Source organism: Harmonia axyridis, chromosome 2 (assembly GCF_914767665.1).
Source record: "Harmonia axyridis chromosome 2, icHarAxyr1.1, whole genome shotgun sequence".
Taxonomy (NCBI): domain Eukaryota; kingdom Metazoa; phylum Arthropoda; class Insecta; order Coleoptera; family Coccinellidae; genus Harmonia; species Harmonia axyridis.
Window position 1 is genome coordinate 20,586,192 of NC_059502.1, and position 13,832 is coordinate 20,600,023.

The following is a 13,832-nucleotide window of genomic DNA, read 5'->3' on the forward strand; positions in this document are numbered from 1 at the left end:
TAAGTAAAGTAATTACTTGATAAGGGTTACAATTGTAAGTAGGTTATACATTTTTTATTTCTGAATGTGACTATGTTGACGATTTGACGAATCAAACATTATTTTCACTAATTAGGCCCGGGACATATTGAGCGAAGTGTACGTGTTCTTGCAGGTGCATTTTCATTGAACAAAATTGTCAAACTTGACAATTCGTTTGAGACATCTTACTCCTCAACGAGTTTTTGATTATCATTTTCTTGAAAACCTACGGATTCAATCGTGAAAAGATGAATTCATTTTCATATTTCTGAATATTTTTTTCAATCTCAATACATAATCTAATATCTCTAATTCAAAATTCTATCTCTCTTCAGAAATTCTGTCGTCAAATAACTGTTATTGTGGATTCTTGTTATTTTTGGTATTTGTTATTTCTTTATTCATGAGGAATTGGTGAATTGTGTCTTTTGACACTTCTATTAATTTCAAGTCTAGTCTGTTCGACTGAACACCAAATTAGATATCTGTAAAACTTAAATTTTTCATAAATTCATTCAGAAACATATATTTCCTTCAGTTTCATTTTATTCATAATTCAATTCGCCTAAACCTAACTTATTATATCTTTTTTCACTTTGGTGTACCAAATTTTAAAATTATTGTTGTAGTGAATGCTATCTATGTAAGCTTCATCTCAATCAATTTGTTCTCAGAAGTGGATATACAGTGAACATCATTTTCACCTAAAAAAGAAAATTCAATTTTTCTCAATTCATGCCTAGAATAATATTCTAATCTATTCACGACTGTGAGAGTTCCTAGTGTTAACCACCTATACAAAATTCGATTTGAAATTATTAAGCAAAACAGAAGTTATGGACAAGTATATTCTCAAAAGAAACAGTGGACTTCAGACCTAAAATGTTTTCGATTTTTAAGTCCACCAGATAGGACCTTCCCATCAGTGAATATGTCAGTATAATATATCAGTGAATAGTTGTACTGAACACCCTGTATTTTATAAAATTTTGTAATATTATGCTTCTTCTCATATTCTCATAGAGGATACTTCGACTTGAGGACGTATTGAGTACGGATTACTTATTGACAATAAGTACAGGCGAGCACTGGTGTTCTTATTTAAATAAAAACCTTAGTTTCAACATATCAAGATGGATGGCACTATCCTATATTCCAAATAATAGGAAGATTCATTTTTTTCACTAACCCTTCATTACTAGCAAGATATAACGAATTTATAACTGATTGAAAAAAATGGTTTGATAATTTTATCCAGCAATGCCTTTCAAGAGAAGTTCAGACAATTAAACACTACTCGTGTAAGGAGGTATTGCAGAATATTTTATGATCTGCATGATATTGTTCCCACAGCGAATTATTTTCATTGTTGCAGTTTAGCTTTCATTTTTTAATATTTTTCTATTTCGGATCAGAGTGTGAATTATTCTTATTTTTTTTATATATTGAAGGATCTTATCTTCCTAAGATTACTGACATTTCATTCAAAGAAATATCAAGGATTAATTAAAAGTTGATTTTTCGGCTTAGTTTATTTTTTGACAAAGACAGACAGACTATAAACATTTATACAACAAAAGCCCTGTTTATGTTAATATCGTTGCGGCTTTGTCAAATTAAGATTATCGTCATTATCACAGAACTTATATAAGCAAAAATACTTCTGAGTTGAGAATGAACAGATTTTCCAAAATATACAGAGTTATTGAAATTTTTTCGATGAATTCTTACTAATAATACATTCTTTATAAGGTAAATATTTCCACAAAAATATAAATACACTTTCACATTGATATAGTAATTTGAATAATAAATATCATATTCAGCAATAACATGTCTTCATGTGGTCCACAATTAGGTTATTTTATTAATATACTTTAATTTTAACAGTAAGTAATTGCCGTTCACAATAAGAGTTTTCAGAATTCATTTGAAAATTGAAAAAAAAATTAAATATTTTTTCCAAGATATTTCCTTACGACCTTGAATGCTAAAACAATTCCCTTATATCGAAGTATGTGGGGAATATAAATTAACATTGAAATGGTACAAATAAAAATGTAAAATATTTCTGAAAACTCCTAATTACTTTGGCAAATGATTGTCTTCTTGTTTTATTTGCTATGGACCAGATTCAAGAATTCCTCTCGTGTCTTCGAATCGTCCCTGAATACTCCAAGCATAGTAGATGTTACCGTCTTGCTATTTATTTTCTGGACACCTCTCATCACCATACACATATGTCTGAAAAAAAAAACAATCAGTTCATTGTCATATACCGCATAATCATGGAGATGCCAATTACCACATGGAGGTTGCAAATATGGGAATGCAAATTGTTTATTAACTTTAATTTTGAGGTATATTCGAACGACCACTGAAGAAAAAATGTAAATAATGAATGAACTTATTAAATTTTTGAAATCTATGAAAAATATAATATTTTGGATATTCAATTGCTTTAATTGAAAATTATAGGTACTAATATCTAAAATTTATTCATATTTTCATCAACGAAGTGATTTTTGGTGACTGAAAATTCATATACAATCATATTACAGATAACAACTACCAATATCTGATGAAGTTGGAGTAGTATTGATTCGACAAGAATTATCTTTGCTTATTTTTGAATAAATGGGAGCGGGGGGTTCTAGAGTTATTTATAATAATAATAATGTTTATTTCATTCCATTTTATTTTTTTTAGTAGTAGTAGAATCTATATCCAAAAGAGTACAAATCAATGAAATGATCATGCTCTTGAGATGTGACTATTTTTCCATGATTGAAATTGAAATAAAAATAACTGAATTTCAAATAAGTTTGATACATATTTTATCTCATTTCGAAATCAACAATCACTATCCAGAAGAATACCATATTTATGCAGATGATAATTATCATTAATCATCAACATCCTAGTGAATGTCTGATCTTATTATATACCTAGACTAAACTAAACGTAGATATAAAGATTGTGATTAAGTCAAACGTGCTCCCTTCATAAGGTGACAAGCATATTATTGAAAATTTCATAAGAAAACAATTCGTTATTTTTTTGCTTTGTTCCTTTTCCGTTTATTTCGATTTTCAAACAACACCCTAGCCAATCTTTAATGTAGAAATGATAGGTATTACCTGAACTATTGAAAATAATAACATTCAAGATGAGTCGTATCGGAGAGGGAAATATGCGGGTTAGATAGATCCATTGACAATGTTGATCAATCAACTAGGTAGATGGTAGATCTACTAACTAGATAGATCTCTATCTATATTTAACAGCAAGGTAGATCTGTTTTATTGGTTGTACCTACTGCATTACAAGATTGTAATGAATATCATGTTGCATATAAGAGCATTAGTTTAGAAAAGGGGTTAGAAGCAAAATTCTTGTTTGACTCGAAAATAAAAATGCAGAAAAATTGAGCTTAGTATGAGTAGAACACATAGAAAACTATGATGGACTACTGCAGATTTCACATTCTTAAGAATGAGTAATTAAATAGAATTTTGGGCCAAGATTTCTTCTTCGGAAGCTAACAAAAACAATGATTGGTAAATAAATATCACAGAACATTAGAATTCACTGAATTACTTCAAAATTGAGAGAAGAACTACTCCTTTTCCGTTATAAAAACTACTAGTGAAGAATCGGAATCAACCTCAAAGAATACTGAAACAATCAAGATTGCAAGCTGGGATTGGAGCTTTGTGATCCATCCTCAGATCAATACATCGAAAGGAAAGAAAACGAAATAAAGAAACTGGTTTTAAATGAAACCATTGTGGCGTTGTGGTTTAATTATCTGACTTTCGGTAATAGCCCAGGCAAATTAGTGTTCAACCCCCTTAAAGTTGCTCAAGAGCTGGAAATAATTTTGAACTCTTTTGGAGGTCCTGAATAACAAGCATCTGAGCTTGCGATGGTTTCTAGGTTGTGCTCCAGATTTGAGAGCCAAAAAAACGCGAAATTTTCGAACTTTTTTTTAGTATTACGCTCCATACTCGAAAAGTATGCATTCTACATAAAATATCGCCCTTTTCTTCTTCTAAGAACATTAAATGTCTGATGGTGTTTGGAACATCGAAATCGGTTGAGCCGTTCAGCCACAATTGACCGTCAAAGATAGGTGATTTTTACAACCCAGCTCAAAAATTGACAAACTTCAACTTCCAACGCCTGTAGGTCGAAAAAGAATAAACCGATTGAAAAATGTCATGAAAACGTGGATGAAATTGTGAATCAGAGGTTTTTGGAAATTTGAAATTTGCTTATTCCAGTGCTGATATATGAATTTTGAATTTCATGGAGAACTAACAATTCACCTGACAAGCAAGAGAAATATAGAATGATGTCCAGGTGGACCCTTCAATTTTTTCGTGTAACTAAAACTATGAAATAAATAATCTAATAAACTAGTCATAACCTGTTCCCGAGCTGACAAAGTGGGATAGGTACTAGACATATTGAAGCATATACTGCGGACGCAAAGTTGATGTAATGTAAAGGGTCTTTTTTTTAGAGCTATAGAACTTTAAATTGCAATAAAACAACGATGGATTATTCGATTGACATCAATTTTATTTATCCGCAAGATAATCTTGTGGCATTACATTTTAAATATGATTTTTGGCATATGACCGCCACGGCTGGCTCGGATGTAGTCCAATCTGGACGTCCAATTTTCGATGACTTTTTCCAACATTTGTGGCGGTATATCGGCAATAACAAGGCGAATGTTGTCTTCCAAATGGTCAAGGGTTTGTGGCTTATCCGCATAGACCAATGACTTTACATAGCCCCACAGAAAGTAGTCTAGCGGTGTTAAATCACAAGATCTTGGAGGCCAATTCACAGGTCCAAAACGTGAAATTAGACGGTCACCAAACTTATCTTTCAATAAATCGATTGTGGCACGAGCTGTGTGACATGTTGCGCGGTCTTGTTGGAACCACAGCTCCTGGACATCATGGTTGTTCAATTCAGGAATGAAAAAGTTAGTAATCATGGCTCTATAGCGATCACCATTGACTGTAGCGTTCTGGCCATCATCGTTTCTGAAGAAGTACGGACACATGAATCCACCAGCCCATAAAGCGCACCACACAGTCAGTTTTCCTGGATGTAACGGTGTTTCGACATACACTTGAGGATTAGCTTCACTCCAAATGCGGCAGTTTTGTTTGTAGCCATTCAACCAGGAGTGCGTTTCATCGCTAAACAAAATAAAATGGACATAGTGCGCGATACGTATTCCGTACAGAACCATTATTTTCGAAATGAAATTGCACTATTTGCAAGCGTTGTTCAGGCGTGAGTCTATTTATGATGAATTGCCAAACCAAACTGAGAATAAATCATTAGACAGTTGTCAAATCGGTCACCATCTTGAACAGTAATGCCAACTTAAAGTTATATACCTCGAAAAAAAACACCCGTTAGTACCTACTTCAACGTTCAGTAACTACTACCGGAAACGAGTAGATGCTTTGTGAATTTGTGATAGGGTAAATACTTCGAAGTGTGTAGCATTGGCATTAACTTCTTTTTTAGACATACCATTAACGCACTCCACTAAAATCTTCCGATTTCTAATTTTCCAAAATGAATAGGAGATCAACTTTAACCAATGTAACAATAGTTATTTATAATACAAGTGCAGAAGGCATTGGTATTCTTCCACGAGTTCAAAATTCAAAAACGAGCCACGAAGTGGCGAGTTTTGGAATGAACGAGTGGTAGAATGGGCCTTCTGTACGAGTATTATACATTATTTTCTCTAATTCATTGCATTTTCATTGAAAATAATGAAATATTTCCAAAAATATATTTTAGTGATTTTTGCATTGAAAAATGTTGGTTGGCAGAACTGATTTCTTTAAGGCAATTTGATGAATTGACAGATAAAGCCGTGGCGGAAAGTTCGGAGTACCAACATAGAATAATAAAATATAACCATGAAAACTGTGCGTTCCTGATATATTCTCGCACGATTTTGTTCTACAAGATGTGGAAGAATGAACGGAATAACCACAGAATTGGAGAAAATGATTACTCACATTCCTTCTACTACGACAGCAACTCCAGCAGGCTGCACAGCCTTCGTTACAGCGACAGCTACCTGCTTCGTCAGCCTCTCCTGCACTTGCAGTCGTCTGGAATATACTTCTACAATCCTGGCTAATTTGCTGAGTCCCAAGATCTTTCCTCTCGGAAGATAACCAATAGAAACTTTACCATAAAAAGGCACCAGATGGTGTTCGCACATTGAAAACATTTCGATGTCTTTTACAACCACCATTTCGTCGGTGTCTTCGTCGAAAACTGCATCGTTGAGGACCTCTGGAAAAATTGAAGAAATTTAGATAAATTGATATTAGTATAAATGATGAATAGTAGTATTCATTTATATTAGTGAATCATAATTGAGTTTGATTTTTTTGGCCCTGTCTCCTAAGTTTCTATTTTAATCTAGGCTCAGAAGATCATCAGCTGAAGCTCCTTAGAAGAAGATAGTCCATATTTTCAATTGCTAATTTTGTCTTTTCCAAAATTTTCAATCAATAGTATGAGGTCTGAAAAAGGGTTTTCTTATAAAAGGTTTCATTATAACTTTAAAAAACGAGTATATTTTGAGAGGAAATCAATAGATATTTATTTTATCGTGAAGAGAAAGGTATGCCATTAATGATGGAAAACTATAGCATACAAATGGTCGCTATAGCTACGGTTACAGCACCATCTCTCATTCATGAAATTTTGCATGACCCATTCGAACATTTGCGGCTGTAGTTCCTCAATAACTTAAGGAATTTCATTTAAAAGGTCTTGAATCGATTGTGGAGTATTGTCATAGACCTTATCTTTCAAGTAGCCCCAAAGAAAAAAATCTGAAGGTGTTTAATCATAAAATCTCAGTGTCCAATTGTGATCACTCCTTCGAGAATAAATAACATGACCAGGAAACTTCTCTTGCAAAAATTGAGATTGTTTCATTCCTTATGTGGCACATAACACCGTCGTGTTGAAAATAAACGTCGTCCACAACTTAATACTGTATAATATCGTTTGTGAAATAGCTAATTCCCAAGATCGATAAGGAATCGACAAACCTGGGTTTTCGTCAATACTACGAGCTTCAGAAGCAATGTTCTCAGTTGATCTTGAACAACACATGATTTCGATTCTTTACATCACCAACTTGTCCCAACAGTTCAAATTTTTCTACCAGTTTCACTATAGCCGGCCGAAAAGGTACTTCAGCTTTAGTGTAGCGAACTGTGACTGCAAATGTTTTCACCATTTTTGTAACGAATTTCAACAAGTTCAGTATGTTCTTGAAGCGTGTATCGTTCCACTTTTAGTAATGACGTATTTTAAATTTGTCAAATGTCAGACGATAACAGCTTCAAAAGTGACAGTTGCCAAGATAGCGGGATTTTTAAAATGAAACTTCTTTTTGGAAAACCCTTGACAGTTGGGGAGAGAAGAAGATATTGAACAGGAGTTTATAAGAACATCTGCTAACAGAAATATGAAAACACTACAAATTTGTCACTACTGGTTTTTATTCACCCTTATCTCATAGAATATCCCAAATCACAAGAAAAATACTCTTGAAATGAAAAAACTTCTCTTCGAGATTTAACCTCTAGGGATACCCCTTATAATGCTTTACTGCCTTTACTGACACGACCACAGAGGCGTGCAGGTATATAAAATATGGTAACCCAGTTATAAAAATTTTTTATTTTTAGATGAGATATCGAGATTCAAATTAAGCGGTAAAAAATATTCTATTCAATTCAATTGTGGCACCCCACAGGATATGTCCAGATTTTAAGTATTTTTCCAATTTGGATTCCTCGAAAAATGCATGGATGGTATTCTCAACTAAGAGGATGAATGAGGTAAAACAAATGATTTTTGTATTAAATTTCATGTTAAAAAGCTCTTATGGGTTCCAACGAAGACTTTGACCGTTAGATAGGCACAATTTTCAAAATTTTTAAATTGTGAAAATTTCACAGTGTTAAAAATTTTTCTTCGAAAAATATTACAGATTTATCATGCTAAGAAATTAAAATTGTTTTAACCTGAAGTGAAGAGGGAGAATTTGAACTTCTTCCACATTTTTCCACACTTATTTGATTATATTTATTTTCATGAAAGATATTTTCAACTGAATTTCTAATTATCTAATGTTCCTGCACAATTTTCAATTAATAATTACCTATGATTTAGCTGCAGGGGGAATTTCAGAATGCTATAAAAAAATTAACAAATTTCCATCCTAAACAAAGCCAAAGAAAGTACACCTCGCTTATTTTAGATTCATTTTCGGAAATTACAAATAGAGATTTCTGAAGTTAATTGTGAACGAAATAAACCAGGGTTAACGAAACACCGGACAGAAGAAGTACTCTTAACTTCATTTTGGTTCAGTATCAGACAGTCCTGTGCGCTCATTCAACTAACTGAAGACTGAAGAGGAGGATTTGTAATGAAATCAAATTTTCAATTCAAGAATATTGCATTATTGAAGAGATAAGGTAGTAGAATATTTCGTTGATGATATCTAAGCCACCGTAACTTTTTTTCATCCAACCATTCGAAAAATAAAGCTAAAACCACATCATTTATAGGACTTGAGATATGATGAACAAAAGCTTATTCTATATCTACTTCCCCTCTTCTTCTTGGCCAGAAATTGCGATAGGGCTTATAATTTTCCAAGGAAAAGACAGAGGCAAATCTGATGATTATTCAGCCTAAGGGAACATCCTTCCTGATCCTTTCTCTCCTCTCCAGCTAGTCAGCCTCAAATTCTGGAACTGGCGATGCATTCGGATTCGAGTCAATGAAAGGTCGGAACAATAAATTAAACTTTTATAAGAAGAAAAGTACATCTGAGGACCTCCATTTCCGCCGCTTGGTTGAAAGCTTTCGTCCGTTTCCAGGACGACGGATTTTCAAGAGAATGGCCCTTATTCGCACATTATGTGCGGTAATTCGTTTCTCATGTATCGCCCACGAAAGGAGGGTGACTTGATTTCTAGTGAAAAGTGTAATCAGCTTCGAGAGTGTTCGAATTAATTATGGTGGGAAAAGCTAGAAAAATCGAGGGAAAAAAATTTAATTTTGTGGGAAAGGTATATACAGGTTGTCTGGTAAATAGTGGGACAAAGCTTAGGTGAAAATGGGAGATATAGTTGGAAAATAGTATTTGAAGTCACCTCAGGACTCTCATTTCTGATATACAGGTGTTTTTGAAAATTTTGAATAATTATCTAAGTAGTCAACAGATCTTGATGGTTTTGGTATAATTGGTGGTATTGGGGAGTCGAGTTTGTAAAAGAATTCTTTCCTGAATTCCAGGTCTTAATCTGGTATTCCATTTTTTCTGAATGCGATATAAAATAACACTTTGTATCATTGATGATAAATATGATACTCGAATACAGATAAAGACATAGAAGACAAATGCTTCCATACCTTTCCATAACATCGCAGGGAATTAATTTTGGTTCATTCATTTCCTAGTTTTTCAAAACAACTAGATATATCTCGATAACGAGAGTCCTGAGGTAACTTTAAATACACTGCTCAACAATTGATAGGGATTACTTACTCGTTCTAAATTTATTTCTGAAATATTCGCTCCAAGATTATAAATTTAGTCAGATATCAGAGTATTTTCAGTTGATAATATGGATCACTTGAGAAAAGAATGAAAAAATGGAAAGTTGGAGAGAAAAAAGACTTTATTAGGAACACTCAAAATTCTGTGTTTGAATAACATAAAAATTTTATGATGAAACCACAAGAAGGCTGAAGTTTCGGTTAAGCTAGTACCTAGTTGGTCCCCCACGAGCTCGTCTCAAGCATTCTACCCTACGAGGCATACTTTCGATCAAACTATTTATAAAATTTTGGGGCAAATTCGTCCAAATATCCCGTAAAGCGTTAGAAAGGTCCTCCAGGTTATTGATCGGTTGTTCTAAGGTTGACAATTGTCTAGACATCTCAGACCAGACATGTTCGATGCAATTTATGTCTGGAGAGCGAGCTGGCCAGTCCATCCTATCAATAGCATGAGTTTCTAGCGCTTCATTAACCAGACGACTACGGTGTGGACGGGCATTATCGTCAATTGAAATGAAATCTCGCCCACGGCAGCCGCAAACGGAACAATTATAGGTTCAATAATCATATCGTGATATCTCTGGCTGGTCATGGTGGTGTTCTGCAGAACAACCAACTCTGTGCGTTGGTTCAAACGAATGCCTCCCCATACACATATAAAACCTCCGCCAAAAGCTGTTATGGGTACCATAAACTGTTCTGCATACCTTCAACCTCTTTCCCTCCAAGCAAGAATACGTCCATCGGAGTTGACCAAACGAAATCTAGACTCATCCGTAAATAAACATCGGCTCCAATCTTCAAGTATCCAATTGCGGTGCTCCTCAGCCCATTGCCGTCGATGAACCCGGTGTTCCCTATTCAAACGGGGATGTTGTACCCTCCTACGTGCTCTCAAACCACGAACATGTAGTCGTCGTCTTACAGTCTGGTTCGAAATTAGAACTCCTGTTGCAACTCTCAGTGATCTATTGAGCCGCGACGCCGGGTAAGTGGGATTTCTCCTAGCATTGAGGATCAAAAGACGATCTTGGGCAGCTGTTGTACTGCGCTGCCGACCTCCCCCATGAACATAAGCTACTGAGTCGTTTTGGATGAACCTATTCCAAGCCCGACTCACGACACTTTGCGAAACATTCAACCGCCGCGACACTTCTCGCTGGGACAAACCTTCCTGTATCCACCGTATGATTTGGTCCAGTTGCACAGGAGCCAAACGTCGTTCTCATTTCTTCAATTATTGTCACCTTATGTGTTTGAACGAGAGAAAAAAACAGATTTAATAACAAATACCACATTGCTTTTCACTCCACCTGTAACAGCCTACAGATAATAATCGATTTTGTGAACAAGAGCCGATGAAGTGAGGAAGACTTTGATATAATCAACTCAAAACATCTTACTTTTTCCTTAGAGAACATATAATGTACAGATATTCATGAGATAACTTGAAAAAAATACAAATGAAGAGAAGTTCATAAGTGATCCCTAGCAATTGTTGATCAGTGTAGTTGGAAAATAGTATTTGAAGTCACCTCAGGACTCTCATTTCTGATATACAGGTGTTTTTGAAAATTTTAAATAATTATCTAAGTAGTCAACAGATCTTGAAGGTTTTTGGTATAATTGGTGGTATTAGAGAGTCGAGTTTGTAAAAGAATTCTTTCCTGAATTCCAGGTCTTAATCTGGTATTCCATTTTCTCTGAATGCGATAAAAAGTAACACTTTATATCATTGATGATAAATACTCGAATACAGATAAAGACATAGAAGACAAATGCTTCCATACCTTTCCATAACATCGCAGGGAATTAATTTTGGTTCATTCATCTCCTAGTTTTTTAAAACAACAAGATATATCTCGATAACGAGAGTCCTGAGGTAACTTTAAATAATTATCATTTCCCAACTCACACAGATGACCTTTACTTCACTCAAGTATTGTCCCACTGGCCTCTAGACACCCTGTATATCAATTTATGATGAGGAAAATTAATGATTCAATATTTATTATTTCTAGAGCAGATTTTTGAAATTTAGCATTTGCCCACAATATTTTCCTCGCGTAGAAGGCAATTATTAAATGATGATTTTCATCTCAATGTTGTTCCAAGGTGTGAGTCAAATAATTTCCTTCCTGTCTGAACACTTAGACATTCTATTTATTTTACGTTTCTACGTACCTAAAAACGGGGATCTCCCATACTTTTAATTTTTAAATGTTTATGAATAGATATTAATTTCTCAGGCGCAATCATACGACAAATGACTTCATTTATGGTTAAATTTACCTGTCATAATTCTACATATAATTTTGTTTTCTTAGAATTTTCTCCATGGTTCAATTAATTCAGTTTCTCATGAGATCAGTTACCACAAAATGAATAAATCATTCAGAATTTCCAAAACACAGACTTAAGTTTGCATAGAGTTTGCCCAGTCATTGTTATCTAAATTTTATTATTTTTTAGAACAATAAAAAAAGAGCTATGAAGTGGGGATCTGTGATTATCTTTGAAATTTAAATAATTTCTACAGGCAATATTTTGCCTTGTATTCTGCTACACCCTTTGGCAGGGGGCTGGTAAAAATATATGTAAATCACAAATTAATGTATGAGAATGATCTCCTTTTGGCAGAGGAAGCATCTTTTAAAAAAAAATTTGAATAAAAAAATGTTTGTCATATATTTCACAAATCATGAGTAGTATCTGCCTATTTCAACTAAAAAATGTATATTAAGGGAAGTTTATAGCACGTGGTATTTTGTGATCTGCCAAAGTTCTACTCCTCTATTTTTCAGATCTCACCACTTTTAGGGATGAGTGAAGCAATCGCAAATATTCCTCTGATTTACATAATTCGAAATACATTTTCACGTCTTCAGACGTAATTTTCAAGAAATTTTTTCAATTCTAGAACTGTTTTTTTGCCTTTGGCAAGACTTTTTACATATTATTTTTATGTGAAATTCATACAAAATAAAGGTTTGTTCGGAAAGTTATATTCATTCTTCAATACAAAATTCATCTCATTTTTTCGTTCCCATTTAAAAAAAAAATATTGAATAAGGACTTTCGCTTGAACTGATCGCTGAAACGTTATAGATCCCTCTGAAGTAAAACAAAATAAAATTCTAAAGAACATTCTTCATATGAATATAAAACTTCTATGTTTTGATATTATAAATATTTATTTGTTGTGCTTATTTTGAACAGGCCCGATGATGGCATAAAGCTGAATCAATTATCGATTTGAAATGTAGTTTGTTTTCATTTGATATTAGTTATCTAATAATAATGTTGTGTAGTAGTGAGATATGAGATGTTTTCTTCTTCAAGTTATTATTGCGGAACCGATCGCTATTGTTTTTGATTTTTATATTAATCGAACTGTTGAATTTTCGATGAATAGCGAAAAGTCTCTATTGATTTTATGTCCTTCTAGTGCTGTGTTCTCCTCGAGAAAATGAACAATGAAAATTTTTGGCAACAAATAGCAGAAATTTATTATTCTTCTTATAGTCTATAAATGAGAAAATGTGTTAGTGAATCGTTTAATGATTTAATATTATAGTTTATTCATCCACTGTATCCTAACAGAAAATAATGAAATACACTTCGAGCTCTTTAGGTGATAAACAGAAGTCTAATGGCTCGTCCATATGTATGAGCCATCAATATAGGGGAGAAATAAATTATTTATATCTGGATAATAAATTAGCTTTTCAAGGGAATACCTCTCTGGCTTATTGCTCTTATATGTTGATTGAAAGTAAAGATTGTTTTAAAGGGCCATATATTCGATCGATGTGAAATATTTACTGACAGTGGAATTATTATTTTTTGAAAACTTTCAGAGATTTTTTTAGGATTTTCTTATATTGTTTCTTGAGAATGTATGAAAATTTTTCAGGAAAATATTTTTCAAGCGAATTTTTGTAGAAAAAACATACATTTTTCATTAATATCAGTAGAAATATATTGTGTTAAAATATGAAAAGTGTTTAATTTATAGACCTTCGATTCAAATTTAGCGCGTTTTGAGTCTCTCCAATGAAGTGAACAAGACTTGTTCACGCAACCAATTTGGAATTTCATACAGAGCTAGAAATAGTTATTATTCTATTCTATTCTTATCTATACGCAAGATATTATCT

At 33.5% G+C, this 13,832-nt stretch overlaps 1 protein-coding gene across 1 annotated transcript in view; it reads right to left on the bottom strand.

Annotated features, from left to right (window-relative positions):
* Window positions 1-1,538: 1,538 nt before the first annotated feature.
* LOC123673668 (GTP cyclohydrolase 1-like) overlaps window positions 1,539-13,832 on the bottom strand; it is a 29,993-nt gene continuing 17,699 nt past the window's right edge. Inside the window, exons 3-4 of the mRNA XM_045608257.1 lie at window positions 6,087-6,369; window positions 1,539-2,265 (exon numbers count right to left, since the gene is read on the bottom strand). Of these exons, the coding sequence (XP_045464213.1) occupies window positions 2,136-2,265; window positions 6,087-6,369 (413 nt within the window). The 3' untranslated portion in view covers window positions 1,539-2,135. The remainder of the gene's footprint in view (window positions 2,266-6,086; window positions 6,370-13,832) is intronic.